Source organism: Pinus tabuliformis, chromosome 4_2 (genome assembly GCF_031772625.1).
Source record: "Pinus tabuliformis cultivar Carrire ecotype Pingquan chromosome 4_2, CPIR1, whole genome shotgun sequence".
Taxonomy (NCBI): Eukaryota; Viridiplantae; Streptophyta; class Pinopsida; order Pinales; family Pinaceae; genus Pinus; species Pinus tabuliformis.
The window spans coordinates 358040328-358061043 of NC_142304.1; the positions used below are offsets into that span (position 1 = coordinate 358040328).

The following is a 20716-nucleotide window of genomic DNA, read 5'->3' on the forward strand; positions in this document are numbered from 1 at the left end:
GGTAAATCTCATAACAAAATAACACAGCGAATTGGCACAGTGGTTAAAACTTAATACAACCAGAAAATGACGTGGATATTTGATGATCAAACGCTGACGTATATAAATAATAACAGAACAAAAAAAAGCATTGGCATAAGCGTTAAATCTTATAAAATTCAGACGTGTATAAATAATAGCAGAAAAAAATAAATTGCATTGGTACAAGCGTTGATCTTATAAAATTCTGAGGAAACTTTGATGGTCAAATGGATTATAATAATAATGGATTCTAGGATGGTTATTTTCATCCTTCCTGATTCACAATCGAGATGTGGATGGATTCACATTGGTAGGCCTTCACATGGATTCACATTGTGTTGTTGTTGGATTGCTTTTCTGTTACATTGAGTGAAGAGTGTTACATTGAGTGAAGAGTGGAATCAATTGGATAAAAAATGTTTTACCGTCTACATTTGGACAAGTCACATGATGATGAATTGGATAAGTATTTTCTCATCCACGTCCAAAGATGGGAAGTCACGTGATTATTCAAACTCCAAATGAATGAGATATGAGGTGTCTATGATAGTACTGCAAAGCTAGCAAATACTTAATCGGTTTTACTGTATCTCAGGCCGAATCAATGAACCAGCGGAGGAAACATCATTACGCAAAAAAATATTAGCTCAATTAATCCATCAAAAACTTAAATAATAAAAATAATATATTTTTTTATTTTATAGTCTTAACGTTACGAGTTGAAGTTTAATGAATTAAAACTTAAACCATAGCAGTCACTCAAAACTTAACTAATATTAAATAGTGAGTGAGATAAGTGGATTTTGTGGAATAAGGCTGGGATATCATTTAGATTACTACCACTGGTTGGAAATTTAAATTTGAAATATTTTGAACATTGATAAACTTAAAATATCATGCGCTCGGAAATGGGATTTCACCACCATTGTTAAAATATAATGTTCGTGGACCTAGGATTTTGACGACGTTATTATATGTATTAGGATGTAAAATAATTCAAATTCAATTATGTTCGAGAAATTAATTTTAACTATTTAATAGGTGTTATAACTGTTTATCTAAGTGTCATACTTCAGTTCATTATTGGTAATGTCTACTATGTAATATTATTTAAATGTTTGATAATATTGAGAAGAGCATTCTACTCCACTTCTCTTAATTATTTCAATTCTCTAACTTGCTATCAAAACACAGCATGCATAAAACTCTTTGAGAGAGCAACACAGAATGTGAGAGAAAACTCAAGTGGGCTTCTCTTACCAAATAACAGTTCATCAATACAATGTTTCTGTTGTATCATATGCAACCATTCATCATTAGCTAATCATTTCTCATCAAAGCTAACATCAAAAATCTTAATTATTGAATTCTCCATACTATTGGTTGTTCCAATGACAGCTTCACTGTCATCAGCAAGCTCTGTTGTTGGATTCACCAAAGCTTCATTCACTTGTGGCTGAGCAAAGTGGGATTCACCAAACTCTTTATTTTCAACTTGATTACTCCCCCTTTCACCAAAATTCCTATCAAGAGTGTCTCAAGCCTCCTTGGTTGTCTTTGCATCTATAATGAGGGGAAAAATGTTATCATCTACACATTCTTTTATGCATTTCAAGGTGAAGGCATTCTTTTTCCTTTTGTCTTCTAGTTCTTTCAAATAAATCTCAAACAACACTTGTTGTTGCTTCGACTTTCTCAACGTCTGGGCTTTTCCCATTTGTTGAGTGTTGGTTGACTATGGGTCAACAAACAAATCGATGTGTAGATATAGCAACTGCCTGCAATAAAATTGTCTTTGTGATAGCTCCCACTCCTACCAAGAAAGTGACTAAACCGAAGTCATCCAAAGACTATTCATCCTAGGAATTACACAAGAGATTAGGGGCTTGGAGAGCTCCAGAATAGGCTAAGGATTTAGCTTCAGCTAGCTAGTGAGCTGCGAGAGTTGAGCATATTTGTGTAGAATTTTTCTAGTGAGAAAAATATTTGCATGAGCTTATGGAACTACAGGATTTTCTACATGGTATCGGAGTTGATAACAATATACTAGAGGAGATTTCGAAGTTTGAGTTTTGGGTTACATGTGAAATTCGAATTTGCAATACATACTTCAGGATGGGCAGATGGCATTCTACAATTTGCGGCTTGACTATGCCTAGCTAGGCAGCTCAAATTTTATAGCCTGGAGGGATAGAATGGAGGTTGTGCTAGAGGATAATGGCTTGAAGGAATTCGTTAATCAATAAATTCCTAATCCAACAACATCAGATGCACAAAATTTGGCCAAATGGAAGAAGTGTGTGGTGAAAGCGAGGCGGATAATCCTTGAGGGAGTTCGAGACCACATTGTCTCAAGTCTCCATGGCAAGGAAACTCTGTATGCTATAAGGAAATCATTGACAGACTTGTATCAGAACAATAGTGACCAAAGGAAATTGGCACTAAAGGACAAACATAGAAAAATCAAAATGGAGAAAGGCGAGACTGTTCCAAAATACTTGACCAAGTTCACTCAATGTTGTGATGAAATTGGAAGTGTTGGAATCACGGTTGCCAAGGATGATATGGTGAGTCTTTTTCTTCAAGGAATCCCAAAGAGTTGGCATAGTTATCAGGACTCTGCCAATGGTCAGGAGAAGTTGCCAGATTGGGAACGACTTTGGTCGGATTTGATGCAGGAGGAGATCAAGAGGAATACCAGGGATGGCTCTTCATCAAAGACTGATGATGTAGGGAAATGTGCCTTAGCGATAAAGGTAGAGAAGGGGAAAGGGAAAGCTTCCCATTCCAAATCAAATTCTTATCATGGAGGTAAGAAGAAAGACATGACGAAAGTTAAGTTATTTAATTGCAATAAGTTGCCCCATTTTGCTACACATTGTCCACTCAAGAAGTCCAAGAAGAAGTCCTCAGGAGGAGTGGCAGGTGAGGCTTTAGCCTCTCAATTCGAATTGGACTTTTCCCTCATTTCATGCATGGTGTCATTAATGATGGGAAGTGTATGGTACTTAGACAATGGAGCATCATTCCACATGACTGGTGACAAAGAGTTATTCAATGACCTGGAGGAGAAAGATCTCCAAATGCATATCGAGATGGGTGACGATTGGAAGTTTAGTGTTATTGGATTGGGCATGATTATTTTTAGAGGGAGCATGGGGCTCCACTCACCTTGAAGAATGTTGTGTATGTTCCCGAGTTGAAGAAGAACTTCGTATATGTTACCATGCTTGAGGATAGAGGCTATGATGTGATCTTCTCGAACGAAAAGGCGTTCCTTCCACACATAACCACGGGTCAAGTAAAGAAGATAGGGATTCGGGTGAAGAATCTCTATAATTTGGAGGTAGAGGAGTGTGTTTCTTTGAGCACAAAAGCAGAAAATGTGTAGAGCCGAGACGTTGGCGAGTTCTAGCATAGACGATTGGGCCACTTACATCATGGGGCTTTGAATATATTGTAATAGATCTCTACCTGTCTTCCCAAAGGTACGCTTGAGGAAGTTGATACATGTAAGGGGTGTACTTTGGGAAAATACACCAAGTCTTCCTTTCATGATAGAGACAGATGAGTAGAGGCTATTATAGAGTGAGTCCATTTAGATGTGTGTGGACCATTCTTGACAGCATCCATGGAAAAACACAAGTATTATGTTATATTTGTTGATGACTTTTCTTGAAAATGATGGATATTTTTCATGCAGAAAAAGGATCAAACTTTCATAATTTTTTGTGAGTTTAAAGCATTGGTGGAGAAAGAGTTAGGCAAGAAGGTTAAAGCTCTACAGAGTGATAACGATTATGTCTCAAACAATTTTAAGAACTTATGTGCACCAGAAGGGATTAAACGAGAGTTGATGTCACCCCATAATCCTCAGCAGAATGGGATGGCTGAGAGGAAGAACAAAAGCATAATAGGATTTAAGAGTGCGATGTTGCATTATTAGGGCCTACCACTTCACTTGTGGGTTGAGTCATGCAACACAAAAATTTATGTTTAGAACCGTAGCCCACATTAGATACATGAGATCAAGACACCACACGAGGCTTATTTCGGTAAGAGGCCAGATGTTGGTCACTTCAGGAATTTTGGGTCAACAGTATATTGTCATGTGACCAAAGATGCACAAAAGAAGCTTAAGCCGACAACAAAGTTGGGGATATTTTTGGGGTACACTGATACACCTCACAACTATTAGGTGTACTTGCCGAACAGTAGGATGATAGTTGTTCGCAGGGATGTCAAATTCGATGAGAAGAAGGCCATGTGAGTTTCCCTTTAGAGGGAGCTTCAGCTACATGCAGATGAGAAGATTTTAGCTCCTAAGGTTGAGGAGCCTCAGATTGATGTGGAACGGCCACATGTAGAGGATCCGAGAGTGGAGACATCCACTCAGGAAGAGTCTTCCAGAGAGGGAAGAAAGCACACCAAAGAGGCCCATAGATTTTTGAATGATGCACAGGAGAATGTCGGAACACCCACTTCTCAGCGCAAGAAAAGTAGGTCACCTAAGTGGTACACTGGATACATGGATCTTATGGGAAAATGTGTTGTGACAGAACCATCTTCCTTTAAGGAAGTTGTGCAACAGTCGGTTTGGGTTGATGCCATGGTGGAGTATGACTCCATAGTTTGTAACAATGTTTGGGATGTAGTCTCGAGACCAGAAGACAAGTCAGTGGTGTGATCCCGTTAGCTTTACAAGGTAAAGAAAGCTGCAGATGGTAGTGTGGAGAATCATAAGGCTATATTTGTGGCCCGTGGATTTTCAAAGGTAGAGGGGCTTGACTATGATGAGACCTTTTCTCTTGTTGCAAGGTACTCGTCAATCAGATCTATATTGGTACTATCAACATAGATGGGTTGGAAGATACATCATATGGATGTGAAGACAACATTCCTTAATGGCATGTTTGAGGAAGAGGTGTACATAAAGCAGCCTGAAGTTTTTGAGACATTTGACTGTGAGTTGCATGTGTGTCAGCTCAAGAGAGCGTTGTATTGGTTGAAGCAAGCACCTTGTGCTTGGCACACAATGATAGATAACTACTTCACCGGGTTGGGCTTCACGAAGAGTGAATCGGATGCGAACTTGTACCACATAGTGGTGGAAGGTAAATTGTTGATCATTGTACTTTACGTTGATGATCTCATACTAACAGGTGATGATCAATTGATCAAGTCTTACAAGGAGGACCTTGCAAGAGAGTTTGAGATGAAGTACATGGGGCTTATGAATTACTTTCTTGGCATGGAGGTATGGTAGGGAGATGGGGAGTTGACTGTGTCTCAAGGAAAGTATGTGAACGAGATACTCAGGAGATCTCACATGGACAGTAGCAAACCAATGGAGACTCCTCTAGCAGGTGACTGGAGGAAGGAGGATGTTGCTTCAGGGGAAGTAGTGGAAGCTATTGTTTACAGGTAGCTTGTGGGTTCACTCATGTACTTAGTGAACACATGACCAGATATGTGCTATGCAATTAACCAGCTTAGTCAAGCGATGGTTAGGCCTACCAAGCTGTATTGGAAGGCGACAAAGCATGTGTTGAGATACCTCAGGGGCACTTCTCAGTATGGATTATGGTACAAAGACAGGGAGTGAAGCTTCAAGGCTTCACCGATGCAGATTGGGCAGGGAGTCCATCCGACTGGAAGAGCACATCAGGAGGGATCTTCAGTATTGGGTCAGCGACAGTTTCTTGGTACAACAGGAAACAGAGATCAGTTGCACTTAGTTCAGTAAAGGCAGAGTACATGGCTGCGAGTCAGGCAACATGTGAGGCCATTTGGATGAGGAAGATCCTGGTTGGTTTGTTTGGTCAGCAAATGGATCCAACTGTGATTTACTGTGATAATCAGAGTTGTATCAAACTCTCTTAAAATCCATTTTTTCATGATCGGTCCAAGAAAATTGATATCTGATATCATCATCTCAGAGATTTTGTATTGAGGCGGGTTATGTTGTTAGAGTACATTCCCATGGAGGAGAAAGATGTTGACATTTTGGCGAAGGCATTGTCAAGATGTAAATTTGAGTTTCACGGAGATAAGGTGAGGGTAGCAGATAATCCCTTTTTTGTTGAGAGGGAGTGTTGAGAATTAAAATCGAATTTTATTCTCATAAAAACTTGTAAATAGTTAATTAAGTGTAATTAACTTAATTAACTTAGGAATTTTGAGTTGGAAGTCTTTCTGAAGTCATGTATATGTTCTCCCTAAGTTTTAGGGGTCCAGTATGAGTTTAAATTGAGTTGGAAATTAGATCACTCATTTTACTGAGTTAAGTTCAGTTAAATTAGTTCTAAAATGTTTTTGGAACTAATAGAGGACTAACAGTCAGTTGGTGCACTAATGCATCCACTAGTGCTACTCCATTTAACTGAAAATACCCTCATGAGAAGCTCATGCATGTCAGTTCAGAGAAATGCCCAGTTGAGACTAGAGTACAAGGATAGTGTACTATCGGTGGTATTATTCACTGGAGTCTAACTATCATGCATGCATCAGAGATTGGTCCTATGTTTGGATTGTGCTTTTTTGGAAGCATGAATTCCCTTTAAATATGGGCTATTCATCCTAGGCATTACACAAGAGATTAGGGGCTTGGAGAGCTACAGAATAGGCTAAGGATTTAGATTGAGCTAGCTTCTGAGCTGAGAGATATGAGTATACTTGTTCGAAATTGTTCCAGTGAGAACAAGCTTTGTATCTTCACTCATATTTCTGATATATGCAATACATATAGCAGGGTTTTGAGCAGTGGATTTCCATAGATACATATTGTGTTATGTGTCATTGATTTATCTTCTTCCTGTTCATATTGTAGTCATCAATCTATTGGCTTCCACTAGTTGAAAGTAGAAGTATATTCTTGTCATGTGTTTTAGCACATTGCATGAGCTTGTGAAACTAAAGTATTTTCTATAGAAACAGAGCTCACAAACAAGTATGATGGTCACAATGATCCTAGAGACCATATACAGCTCTGTATGGAAGCCTAGAGAGAAATTTCTCGAGAAGAATGGGTACATGGTTTTATCCATACCCTAGAAATGATCCCTCAGAATTGGTATTTAGAAACTGAACTTCTACATGGCACTGCTAGCTAGGCGGAAATGGTAGATGGATTTGTGATTCCATTTAGATTTGAAGATGATTGTCCATATATAGATACAACGTTGAATATAGTTAAGAAAAAATATTTTTGAAAATAAAGTTCCAGTTATCTGGCAACTTGATTGGGTTGCGCAGGTCTGAAATGTGATGGAATGCTATAACCTCACTACAGAAGAGAACGAAGATCCTCGTAACATTAATATCAAAGAGTCAAAAGGACATCACAAAGTGAATGGAATTGAGATAGAGATGCTAGATATAACGCAACCACTGAAAATGAAGAAAGTAAATATAGGGACAGAAGCTGGACTGAAGTATGAGACCATAGGATATTACTGGGATGACGACGTTATCGGCACGATAAGAAATTTGTTGCATGAATACAAGGAGTTGTTTCCCTCTAAATTTTCAGATATGAAAGGCATCCTAGGGGATTTGGGATTTATGAGGATTCATTTAAAGCCTGATGTGAAGCCTGTTAAGAAGAGGTGTTATAAACTGAACTCAAAAATAAGGAAAAGGTAAAAGAAGAATTGGACAAAATGTTAGCCGCGGGGATAATTAAACTTGTTGAAGAGTTTGAATGGGTAAGTCCCATGGTAGTTTAGGAGAAGAAGGCAAAAGGGAAAATTAGAATTTATGTGGACTTAAGGAAGATAAACAATGCATGCATGCATGACCCATTACCCACCCCATTTACAGTTGAAGTGTTGGATAATGTTGAAGGACGAGGATTACTCTTTTATAGATGGCTTCTTAGGGTATCACCAGATCAGAATTGCACTGGAAGATAGACATAAGACAACATTTGCCACAGAATGGGGATCCTATTAGTACATAATAATGCCTTTTGGGTTGAAGAATGCACCTACCATTTTTTCCACAATTGTAATTGTAGCTTTCAAAGAGTACATACGCAAATTTCTAGAAGTTTAATTCAAAGACTAGACAGTATTTGGGCTATTAAAGAAGCATGTGTTGAGCTTGAGGTTGATGATTGATACATGTAGACATTATCAGATATCGTTGAACCTGAGTAAGTGCATCTTTTATGTTCCATTTGGAATATTGCTGGGACACGTGGTTTGTAAACAAGGATTGATGGAAGATTCGGTGAAGATCACAGTCATTGTAAACCTGCCAGCACCAAAAATAGTAAGACAATTGCATACTATGCTAGGACACATTGGTTACTACAGGAAGTTTATAAAAGGATATGTGTAGATAACTGCACCGATGGAAAATTTGTTGAAGAAGGATGTGACCTTCCAGTGGGATGAAGAATGTTAGAAAAGCTTAGATGTGCTAAAAGAAAAGATGGTAACTGCGGCAATTCTAGTTTTCCCAGATAGGAAGAAAGAATTTCATGTGCATGTTGATGCATCTTGCATAGCTTTTGGAATAGTACTATCACAACTCGGAGAAGGAGGTATTAATCATCCCATCGCGTTAGCAAGTAGGAGGTTGTGTAAGGTAGAAAATAATTACAGCATGACAGAAAGGGATGGGTTAGCCATGGTGTATGCACTACAAAAGTTCAGACATTACTTATTGGGAGGACACTTTAAGATGTTCACAGATCACTCCACGCTAAATTATTTGGTAAATAAGCCTGTCTTAGGAGGAAAGATCTGTCGATGGCTATTATTATTCCAAGAATATGACTTCGAAGTTATAGTGAAGCTGGGAAGATTGAATGTTGGGCCGGATCATCTATCTAGAATAGAGACGGGAGAAGAACCTACAAGTCTTGAAGATAACCTACCCGATGCATAACTGTTTGAAATTAAAGTTGCAGATGATCACTTCCCAGGTATTATTCAGTTTATGTCCATAAGAATGGCACTCGCGGAGTACAAAACAAAGAAAAATAAGGAATTGGTGATTCGAGAAACTAATTTCTCGCTGATTGCGGGACACTTGTATAAAATGGGACAAGATGAAGTACTACGCATTTATGTCCCTAAACACAAAAGCTAGAACATTATGACGAAATCTCATGGAGGAGTCGCAGGTGGGCATTACTCAAGAAAATCCATTGCGCAGAAGATTTTGAGAGTCGGGTTATGGTGGCCTACGTTGCATAAGGAAGAAAAAGACTTTTGCCAAGCATGTGATGTATACCAAAGGTCAAGAAATCCATCTAGAAGAGATGAAATGCCACTAGTACCCAAGGTTCCCTCACAAGCTTTTGATAAATGGGAAATTGACTTTTTTGGACCAATTAGTCCACCGAGGAAAAAGACTGGTGCAAGATATATCATCACTGTGACAAATTATTTGTCAAGATGGGCTGAGGCAAAACCGGTAAAGGATTGCAATGCAGAAACTGTTGTGAAGTTCATTTTTGAGTATATCTTGTCTATATTTGGCTATTCAAAGATCTTGATGAGCAATTAAGGGACACATTTTTTGATAAGATGATTGAAGCACTAACGGAGGAATTCCAATTTTACCATAAGAAGAACACTCCCTATCACCCTCAGGCAAATGGGATAGTGGAAGCTTTCAATAAGCTTCTAGAGAATGCATTGACCAATGTGTGAAATGTAAACAAAGATGACTGGGACTTGAGGATTCTAGTGGTGTTGTGGGCATACAAAATTACATGCAAGAAGTTGACTAGGCAAACACCTTTCAGGTTGGTACATGGAAAAGAAGTAGTTATGCCAACGGAATACATTGTTCTAAGTCTGAGAATTTTAGCTGTCACAAATATCGTAGACCCCGACATGATGAACGAGAGAAATTTACAGATACTAGCTTTAGAAGAAGACATATTCATAGCAGGATTTCATCAACAAGTGCAGAAAGAAAGGGAGAAAGCCTGGCATGACAAGCACATCAAGAAGAAGATATTTCACAAAGCGAATATTGTATTATTATATGACAGTAAGTTCTGAAAGTTCTTGAGAAAATTTAAAATGCATTGATTGGGGCCATATATCGTCAAGAGCATTACATATAGTGGTGTTGTTCAGCTCGCGAAGTTAAATGGTCAGATAATTCCAAGATGAGTGAATGGTAGTTTATTGAAAATATACAGGGACAATTATGCTCCTAGACCGTCACACTGAAGAATGAAGGGAAGGAAGTCTTAGTGCCACCTGCATTTGAAAGTGGGCACACGACTATAAACTACTTTGTAGGAAGGAAATTCACCGCAGGAAGATTGCTGCGTGATACTTAGAAGTATGACCGGGTCCATAGGAGCTGCGACTAAGAGTATGTGACTATACAAAAGGTAATTTAGACAATGTTAGCTGGAAATATGACCGTTGGGCACTGTTAAAAAGAAATTTCCATTGAAGGACGTGGGAGAAAATAATTTATGAAGCACAGCTAGATGTATCTAGCCCATACTTGCATTAATGAACCAAATCTAGAGCCAATCATGAGCCTGGGAACTCAAAATTATTATGAAAATTGCATCCTACGCCACGTTTGACACTTTGTTGCCTAAGAGAGATCAGAAATTGCACCTAAGTGAAGAAGAACCATTGCGCCTAAGTGAAGGGCACTGACTGAATCTGTGTGGGACTTGGACCAATGATTCAAGGTTTTGATGGGTCAAGTGAGATTTGAGATACCACCATAGAAACATAAGGAATGGTTCATAGCCACAATCACAGCCACATAAGAGACAGGAGAAGAGACTAGCTAAGGCCTTTGTAGCATAATTAAGAACGTCACCATGGAAGAAGATGCAAAAGGAAGTGCGATTGAGGAACATGAAGAACACTGCAGTGATGCAGAGGCATCAGAAGAGTCACCCTTTGTAATAAAAATGCGGCCAAGAAAGAAGCATAAGGTAGATAAAAGTATTGGTCTAGTGCCACTTTTCCTCATTGATGAGGACATTGATGAGATAATAGATAAAATCTAGGAGATTAACACAAAGGTTGGGGACAAGACTGATGATCGCTGCAAAGCGATCTTGGCTGAGGTATAGTAGGGCATCATTGAGTTGAAGGCGTTGCAACAAGAAATGAAGCAACCAGAGAAGGAAACCAGCCATCGTAACAGGAACGGAGATTGGAAACGAGCTTTAGAATGAGGATGTTACATGTGCCAGCTAGGCCCCTGAAATTGGAAGTAGTAGAAGATAAAGAGTGAGCCAAGGTGTGGCACAGTGTCCACATGAATGTTGCTACACTACCCCTCTAGGTGTTGCATGAATTTCATAAAGGAATCACCGCATAGATGCAGGAACGAGAGCAACATATATCGTTGTTAAAAGAAAAGGTGTAGTCAGAGAAAGAAGCGCTACATAAGGAGCTGAAGCAAGTGGCCATGAAAAGGGAGGAAGCAAGGTAGCAACATGAACAGTTGGAGAAGGCCATTACTGAGACTTGTAGCATAGTTCTATATGTGAAGGTCCATGAGGAAAAAGAACTAGCAGAAAAGGTCGCGAAGCTTGCCTTCACGATCAAGGACTCAAATAATGCTATAGCCAAGATGAAATTTGATTATGAAGTGAAGATATCAAAGCTACAAATAAGGTTGCAACCAAGTATGCCACCAGAGGTTTGGGAGTAGAGACAAAGGGACCTCAGCACAACATTGAAAGGCATAACTGATACGGTGGCAAATTGTGGGAAGTTGCTTGACGACACGATGCAGATTTGGACCTTGCTGCAAGAGGATCCAAACATATTGAATATTGAGGAAGAATTGTAGGTCAAGCAAAAGCAGCGTGATGAGATCTTAGCAGTTGTGAAGACCTTACCAGTCTTGCAGAGGCTTGCCAACATTTCTGAAGGAAAGAACCTCCAAACACAAATAGATGATCTGTAGAGGAAAGCACATATCTTGTAGGAGAGGACTCAACCATGGCAAGAGGAAGACCTAGAACGTTTGCAGGCCGTAGATGAATGGTTGATGGATTTAAAGAAAAGGGAAGTAGAGCTACTGCAGAAGACCGATGGCCCTATTACAAAAGCTTCGTTGAAGGAAGCGCAAAAGGAAGAAAATTTGATGGTAGAAACACTCCATCATTACAATAGAGTATACAACGGGATCACAATGAAGATTAAGGGCATTGAAGTTGAGTGACTTAGGATGAGTCACAGGTGAGTGTTGGGAGCCAGTTGGGTAGGGCCCAACTTGATCCAAGTTTTGGGCAAAAGACCTGATGAAAGAAGGAGCACACCGCGTGAAGCTGGTGAAGATATATTCATCGCAGAGACTTTTAGGGCTTTTAGGATGGGATAAAGCCGTTATTTTGTAACAGGTATTGGGTAGTAGTCCTTGTTTTCTAGATCCATGGTATGTGGACCATGGTTTTTGTTTAGATGAATTGTATAAAATGATATGTAATACCTTAGCGAAAGCAATCATAAGAGATAGAAGGAAAGTAATGAAATATCATTGAATCTCTGTTTTCACATCTGTAGTGTGTATTTTTGGGAGAAGGTTCCGTAGTTGTGTGCACTGAGACCTTGAAGAGTCTGCAGCTGGGTGCGCAGACCACTTACAACTGGGTGCGTAGGTTAGAAAAGAGAATGTAATTAAAGATTTGTTTAATAAAAAAGAAGTTTTGGTGAAGTACTGTATCTCTATATATGTTAATTGTTTACTATTATTCATCTGATTATGTATGATTTAACTGAGTTATGCGAAGATCCGTAAGATATACTATTAGGTGTTAGAGTTTATGCGGTTCTATAAACTAATAATTTGCGCGAAGTTCTTATACATGTGATGTTATAAGATTGATATATAGTAGAATTAAATACACAACGACACTTTGTGGATATCACTTCGGTTGTGGAAACCTGGTTCTGCAACCTCCCATAACTGATTTGAGTGAGACTGCAACCTCCTTGTGGGTCGTTACGAGAAGGGCCAATGGTTGAAGTTTTTGTTAGTGTGTAACACACTTTGAAAACGGATCAAGCCCCCTCAAACCAACATCCATGGAAATACATCCAATCATGTGCCTATCCATTAACTAGTTAAACTTTACCCTTGAGCTTTACACTAGCAATACATACTAATATGTTTAAATCATCTAGATAATTCAATTCAATATAGTCCAAGGGTCAAAACCAAGACATTACAATCCCCTTACCTAAATAAATTGTGAAAGAACGTCACATTTTTTAGCCTAACACCAATTTACACACAGAATTGTTATCTCAACCGCTTAAATCCATATTTGTATCTCACATTTGAATGGAAAAAAGGCTTCTACCAAGTTATGCAAAACACTTTTTTTTTTATAGTTGAGGCATGAAGGAAATCTTAGATATCCCCAATTTCAAGATGCAAAGTGGATCTTTGTATAATGAATGTTACGAATGAATTAATGAATTTGTCCATAGCAATGAAGCTATTTAAAGTCAAGTTGTAGAGCTCACTATTATGTAATAAAGTGATTATCGAATCATCATTGGTGATTAAGCTCGAAATTTACTTGAAATTTGTGGTATAGGAAAAGTTTGTCTTTTGTTTGCATTTGCGCTAAACTAATGACACACATTTGCACTAAATTGTCTTTACATCTACCTTAAATTATCTTCAATTTTTTGCATTAACATTTCCATCATTCTTTATTGGAAATATGTTTTTCTTCATTCTATGAATCTCTCTTAATTTATCAAACTTTCTCAAGTATAATAAAATTATTAAATATTAATTAATTTTTGTAAGTGAATTTCTATTTTGGTTGTTTTTTACGATTTTATTAAATATGCATGTGCACTCCAATATCTTTACTCTTTCATTCATTGAATACCTTCTTTATTAGCACATCATTCATTGAAACTTATCTCTCAAGAAACGCATCTTTGGTGACACTTCATAGATTTTTAATTAAGATAGATTTATGCTAGTTGGTACCTATAAAATTAAGATATATATTTGTCGATTCTTAATAATACTATTTATGATTTTGTAAACTTCACATTTTATATATAATTTTTATTTTTTTATCTTTAAATGTGTCTAAAAGAATTTTATAATTTAATCTAGAATTAAATTCAATTAATTTTATTATAATTTTATTTTTATTAATAAAAAGTACACCTATATATATATATCTATTAAATTCTTAAAAAAAAATATATCACATCAAAAAGTCATAAACTTTAAAGAACATCTTCAATATTTCTTGTTTTACATACCAAAATTGTTCATAGGTTTTTCCTTTTTCATTTTTTTCATAAAGACATCTACCCCAGAGTTATCAATGTCAATTTTTTGAGAGAACTCCATCACTTTCGGCTCTACCAAGCTTGTAATTTCTTTATCATAGTCGGAATACTCAGATTCGTGGTGCTTAAGCTTGTTGATTACAACCATGAATTGCTAATGTTCACTAGATAGATTGTCCACTACTCATGGATGACACATTTCCACCGAGGTCTCCTCTCGATCTTGAGAAGGCGATATGTCCAGGGTTGTCTTTTGTTGTTGTGAACACGCCTTTTAGCTTGTCGAGATCTTTTTTTTTGTAAACTGAGGTGGTTTTCTATTACTGAAAAAGAGAAATTACATACATAGGCAGGTCTCCACCCGCCCAAAAGGGAAACCGGGTGACCATCGAAAGTTTTTAACAGCCATCCAGAAAAAGTATATGACCAGTCTGTCTAACCATGCAAAAAACCCCTCTATTCTTACTACAAACAAACTGTTCTTGACTGGAAGCATTACTATCTAATATTTCAAAAGACAAAAAATTATAGAAAAACCTCCTTGCAGCAACTGCATATTCTACTGATTCATTGTGTCTATCTTGGCCTCACTTTCTATCTTGACCTCCATTCCACTTGCTTTGAACAGCTGCAGCAGCTTGTCCATCTTTTTATCCTGCATAAGAAGAGTTACTTGGATATTCTTCAGCTCCCTTTTTAGGGTGGGAATTCCTTGAGCCAGCTCCACCATTTCCATGGCCACTTGCTCCATGGCCTTGGCTAATAATCTCTTCATACCCCAATAGACATGTAAACACTGCTTGTATAAGGACATTCTTCCTCTTGTGTGCCCCGGGTCAGGAAGAAACCTCTCCCAATCCTCCATTTCAGGATCTGAGATTTCCTGCATAGCATCTTCCTCTAATTGGTCAATAATTCTGTGGATGTTCGGGTTGGTTTCATGAAGATAAGCTGCCCCTGCCTCCTGCAATTTTTTCCTCATATCTTTTTTCCCTCTCTTGTCGAGATCTTAATCTTAACGCTTGATGTCGTATTTTGATCCCACCCACCACAATTGTTTTTTTTTTTTTTTTTTTGTCTCGAGTGGGTCGCAGGCCTTTTCTGAGGATGAGAATGCGTTTGGTAGATAATGTTTAGGTTGTTGACAAATTCTACACCGTCAAGTTTTTATAATCAAAGGATTGAGAATATTCTTTTTTAGTCAATTTGAGTGTAATTTTATCTAGTCATCCTTTACTTAGATCCAGTTGAACACAAATATAGACAAATGAGATGAAACTTTTCGCTAATTTCTCATTGTTTATTTTGATAAAGTGACCAATTGAATTACCAATTTTTCGGAGTGCCCACCGGCCGTGATAAAGTGACCAATTGAATTACCAATTTTTCGGAGTGCCCATTATAAAGCGTATATTTGATGGCCGTACCCATATCAGAGTAGCAAAAAATTTCATGGAAAAAGAGTTAAGCTCTGGAAACCATCGCTGAATTGAAAGACCTACATGACCCCAAAAATAAAGACCCCTGTCGGAAACACTCTTCTGGTCTTGACTACTGCAAAATACTCTTTCAAACAAAATAGCAGATCTAAATAGCGGATCTAAATAGCTGCTCCAAACCTGAGACACGATTTTTTCACTTTGAGACCAAAATAAAAATAAAAAAATAGTTACAGTAAAGTGGACTCGGTGATTGGCAGTAAAGTAGAGCAGCCGTCTCTCTCCGACGCTCATAAGAAAATCAGTTGAGACGCGGCTTCAAGGAAAAAGGTGGCATACGGCTGTATGCAAGTTTCTTGGGAAAGTGTTTATATTTTGTTTGAAACTTTTTTATATAAATTTATAAATAAGTTACGCAATAAGGTGGTTAAAAAATGCAGTTTCTAAAGTAGGCGAAAGACAAATTTGTTGCTTTAATGGGATTTTATATATGAAGATCCCTAAAGAGGAATTACTTATTTTGAAGCTTCCGAGAGTTGGAACGGTGGTTTATTGGGACAAATATTTTGCTTTCTGCTTCCTATTTTATAATGGAAAAAAAAAGGGAAGAGGAGGTATTTGCGGGTTAAAGCCATTTGAATTTTTTATATACTGAGTACAAGAACAACAACAATGGCGGTTAGCTGCTCTTTAAACTTTCGGAAAGAGTTAATCAGTCATATATTGGATATTTAATGCCGAAATAAGAGCACGCAAGTTAACGCGATAACACGGGAGCGGGCAATTTCGGCATTAAATAATATTTGCCCATGTTATCAAACTAACTTGACATTAAATACCCAATATATGACTGGATAGCTCTTTCCTAAACTTTCTGCAGTCCTTTCGTGCATGGTACAACCACTATTCGTCTTTGCTCATTGACTTAGTCGCACACGCGTATTCTCTTCAGTTTTGTAATAGCCAACCGACAGGAAAATTTGCGTTCTTGTTGACTTCAAAATTCTTTAGTAACAATTAAAGATATGAATCAAGCATGCCGCGGTTGTGGTCGAGGGGAGTAGCTGAGCAGTATTCTTCCATTGAATTCAACGTTAACGCGGCCGAGTACTGCCCATGCCTTTATATAAGGAAGCGTCCACATACCCTAGACCTACAGCCTCTTCTTTCTTTCGTGTTTCTTGGGTTCATTCATACATCCAAATCTCGCTTCGTTCATTCATGAGAATGATGGCCATATCTATGTCGCCCCGCCTCTCCCTTATCCCTCTTTTGCTACTTTGTTCGCTGCAGGCGCTCGTAATGTCATTCCCGGTGTCGTACCCTCAGCCTTCTAGTAACTTGATTCCACATTTTTATGACCATTCATGCCCCATGGCGGAACAAATAGTTCAATCGTTCGTAGAGAAGGCGGTGATGAAGGAAGCTCGAATGGCAGCATCCTTACTCAGGCTTCACTTCCATGATTGTTTTGTTCAGGTCACCATTATTTTCCTTATGCACATTGATCTAATTGCTATAGTAGTAAAATGTATGTATTTATGGGTGAAACTGTAATGGCATGACAGGGGTGCGACGCATCTTTGCTGCTGGATAACAGTTCAAATGGTGAGTGAGAAGGGATCAAATCCCAACAATAACTCTGCCAGAGGATTTGAAGTCATTGATGAGATTAAGAGTGAGCTGGAGAAGGCCTGTCCCAAAACTGTATCCTGTGCAGATATTCTTGCTATTTCAGCTCGTGACTCGGTGGTCCTGGTAATAAATCATATACTAATCTCTTTACTGGCCAGTATCTTAGTATAACATATATAGATCTCTTTACTAGCACTTGATTTCCATGACAATATTATAATCTAGTAACTAATAGTTCCTAGTTATATGTTATAAATGAAAAATATCAGAGTGGAGGCCTGGGCTGGGAAGTTTTAATGGGGAGAAGAGACTCGAGGAGTGCAAGTTTGAGTGGGTCGAACAACAATATCCCAGCGCCCAACTCAACTCTCCAGACTCTCATTACTAAGTTTAAACGCCAGGGTCTGGATGAGGTAGACTTGGTGGCCCTTTCAGGTATTAATATATCGTATTTATAACTTGCAGCGTCATAATTTGCAGTTCATTCATTTCGTTTTGCAGCATCCAATATTAAGTGGAGATTATTAAGTAATGACATACAAATGCAAATGCCAATTACGCAGGAAGTCACACGATCGGCCAATCTCGATGCACAAGTTTCAGGCAGAGGCTTTACAACCAGAGTGGAAATGGGCAGGCAGACTCCAGCCTGGAAAAATCTTACTATAGTCGGCTCATATCTGGGTGCCCGAAATCGGGAGGAGATAATAACTTGTCCCCATTGGATTTTGTGAGTCCTACCAAATTCGACAACTACTACTTCAAGAACTTGCTGAGCGGGTATGGATTGTTAAACTCAGACGAAGAATTGTTCGCCAAGGGCCAAGGGACGACGATGGAAACAGTGAAGGCTTATGCAGAAAATGAAGAGCTCTTTCTCCAACGGTTTGCAGAATCCATGGTAAAGATGGGGGACATCAGCCCTCTTACAGGCACCATGGGAGAAATCAGGGTCAACTGTCGTACTGTTCTTAGTTGATCAGAACTTGATTTACATTGCTTTATCTTATGTTCCCCTTTGTAGCTGTCATCAAAATGTATTACAAAATAATTCTTTCGAGAGCATTCACATCTATAATAATTATGCCGTCAGTAGACTATTTAGTTTCAAATAGGGTGAGACAATCAACGGAAATCAGTTCAACCTGCACATGAAATTGCCATGTAAGAAGCATCTGCACACAATCGAAGCAATGTGGTTTAATCAGTATATCAAGATCTTGGGATTCACCATATTTGATTTCTCTGTACCCTTTTTCAACTGATCGTGTTTTCCCAAAATAAAATAAAATGGAAGTTTGGGGTTTCGTCAAGGTGGTGTACGTCATTTGAATATCAAAGTGATGCTACTATTTAAATGGTTTAAAAAAAATAGATAGTATTTTGAATAGAAGTTCTCATTACGTTTGGAGTAGTCTATCTAGGCGGAGGAATGGCCCTTTTTCCGTCACCAGCAGGAAAATCGTCCGGCTCCGGCCACCGGCAATCCCTCCGCCCTCCACCACCCTTGCCTAGCTCTTCCACCCTTGATTTTATCTTGACATTCCCTGACGAAATCACCGATCGCAGCTGGAGGCCTGACATCCCCTGACAGATCGGGGACGAGCTGGAATTGCAGCCGCGGAAATTTTATTGCCGGTTTCAATTCGAATTGAGAAAATGGTCACCCGCGGGCTGCTCTCCAATTCGACTCGGCGCCGCTCTGCAATTCCGCTCTGCGCTCCAAACCCAGGTACTCTTCAGTGAACTTTTTAGCATCCTCTGCTAAAAGAGCATGAATTGATATTGGATGCTGTATAATTTTGCAATGGACTTACATGAAGAGCCAAATCTCCAGAGACAAACATTGAATGAAGTGAAATGCTGTAATTTGTTATTTTACCCAATTTGGAAAAAGTCATATTTTCTGAGCCGTTTCTGTCAGACGATTTTAATCGATCCAGCTGTAAAGAAAACGTAAGATGCTTTCAGTGAAATAAAGTTTCAAACCCTTGTTTTGTCCAATTATGGAAAACGTTATAGTTTATGATATGAGACACATCCAATGAAATAAAATTCCAAACATCTCTTTTGTCAATTCTGGAAAGGGTTAATGGAGTGCAAAAAGAATAATAATTTCTGATCCTTCAATGTCTTAAGAATCTTCATCGATCTAGCTGTGAAAAACATAAAACGTATTCACGGAAGTGAAATTTCAAACCTCTGTTTTTGTCAAATTCTGAAAAATGTTAATGAAGTGAAAAAAATAATAAGTTCTGAGCTTTTAATGTCCGAAGATTATTCATCTATCTAGCTGTAAAAACACATAAAACGCATTCCATTCAGAGAGAAATTACAATGCCAAAGAAGCAAGAAAATATTACACATTTGATCCCAACCCAACATTGGAGCAGGTTAGAGTACCATTCAATGTCCTATCACAATCTTCTCAAAAAGCAATTGTTAGCTTTGGCTACAACTCAACTTATTTTATGTGTTCCTTAAAAATAAATTAAGTGGAAGGCTCAGCATTTTGGCCTTCCTGATATACTGGAGAGTTGGTCACCAACTTGTTTTGTTGGATATTATTATTTTTGGACCAGAAAATTATGCAATCCTGGGCTGGAACTTGGAAGTAGCTCATTGACCGTCAACAGATGCCTGCATTTCTTCCCTGTTTTCTAACACCAAGTAGACATTCATAGGTATTCTTTGCAACTTTAATGATGTTTGTAGATCAGACCCAATTGATCATGTGAAACTAGACTCTGATCAGTCATCAGGGATGGTTTACCTGAATTCAGTATTTGGATCCTCTATTGTTCACACCTAGCAGTTCTTTGAAATAATCTGTTAAGCCCACTGTTCAATACCTTCATGACTGATAAATCACCTGACCATCGTAACAAGATCATGTAGAGCTTTCGTACTTGCCATAGCCCATTCTTGGTCTGTGTGAATTCTAGTCAATAATGCAGTCCAGGGCAAAAGAACAGGGGCCGTGGGAAAGAATAGGGTGCTAGATGGATTTATCATAAAATGATAGGGTGATGATATTTGTGTAACGAAATCTCAATCATGGGTTATGCCAATGTAGTGGGGCAAACCATTATCCAACATGCACTCTCCTAATGATTTCTTGCTTGGAAATGGGTGGAAGTTTGGAACCATGAACAAGCAGTCTCCATGGTGCCTGCTTGCCCTGTACTGGTAAGACATACTGCTATAGGCAACCTCCCTATTCATGGTTCCATCCATTTTGAGGTAGGATATTATGATGTGTCTCCATGGTGCTTAAGGTCTGCCTTACAGTGGTACTGGTAACACTTGCTATTATTATGGGCATCACGGAGATAACAATAAACT

General features: G+C 38.4%; 1 protein-coding gene across 1 annotated transcript; it reads left to right on the forward strand.

Annotated features, from left to right (window-relative positions):
• The first annotated feature begins 16966 nt into the window (after positions 1-16966).
• LOC149169407 (peroxidase 72-like) lies at positions 16967-18350 on the forward strand. Its single transcript, XM_089427088.1, has 4 exons — positions 16967-17215; positions 17305-17494; positions 17641-17806; positions 17935-18350. The coding sequence occupies exons 1-4, from the start codon at positions 17199-17201 to the stop codon at positions 18348-18350; spliced, it is 789 nt and encodes a 262-aa protein (XP_089283214.1). The 5' UTR covers positions 16967-17198.
• The last annotated feature ends 2366 nt before the right edge of the window (positions 18351-20716 follow it).

Bases quoted from the DNA above. Each gene is read 5' to 3' on its own strand.
- LOC149169407 (XM_089427088.1), top strand. The intron at 17,495-17,640 runs GTAATAAATCAT...GAAAAATATCAG, and splicing joins CTCGTGACTCGGTGGTCCTG to AGTGGAGGCCTGGGCTGGGA. The intron at 17,807-17,934 runs GTATTAATATAT...CCAATTACGCAG, and splicing joins AGACTTGGTGGCCCTTTCAG to GAAGTCACACGATCGGCCAA.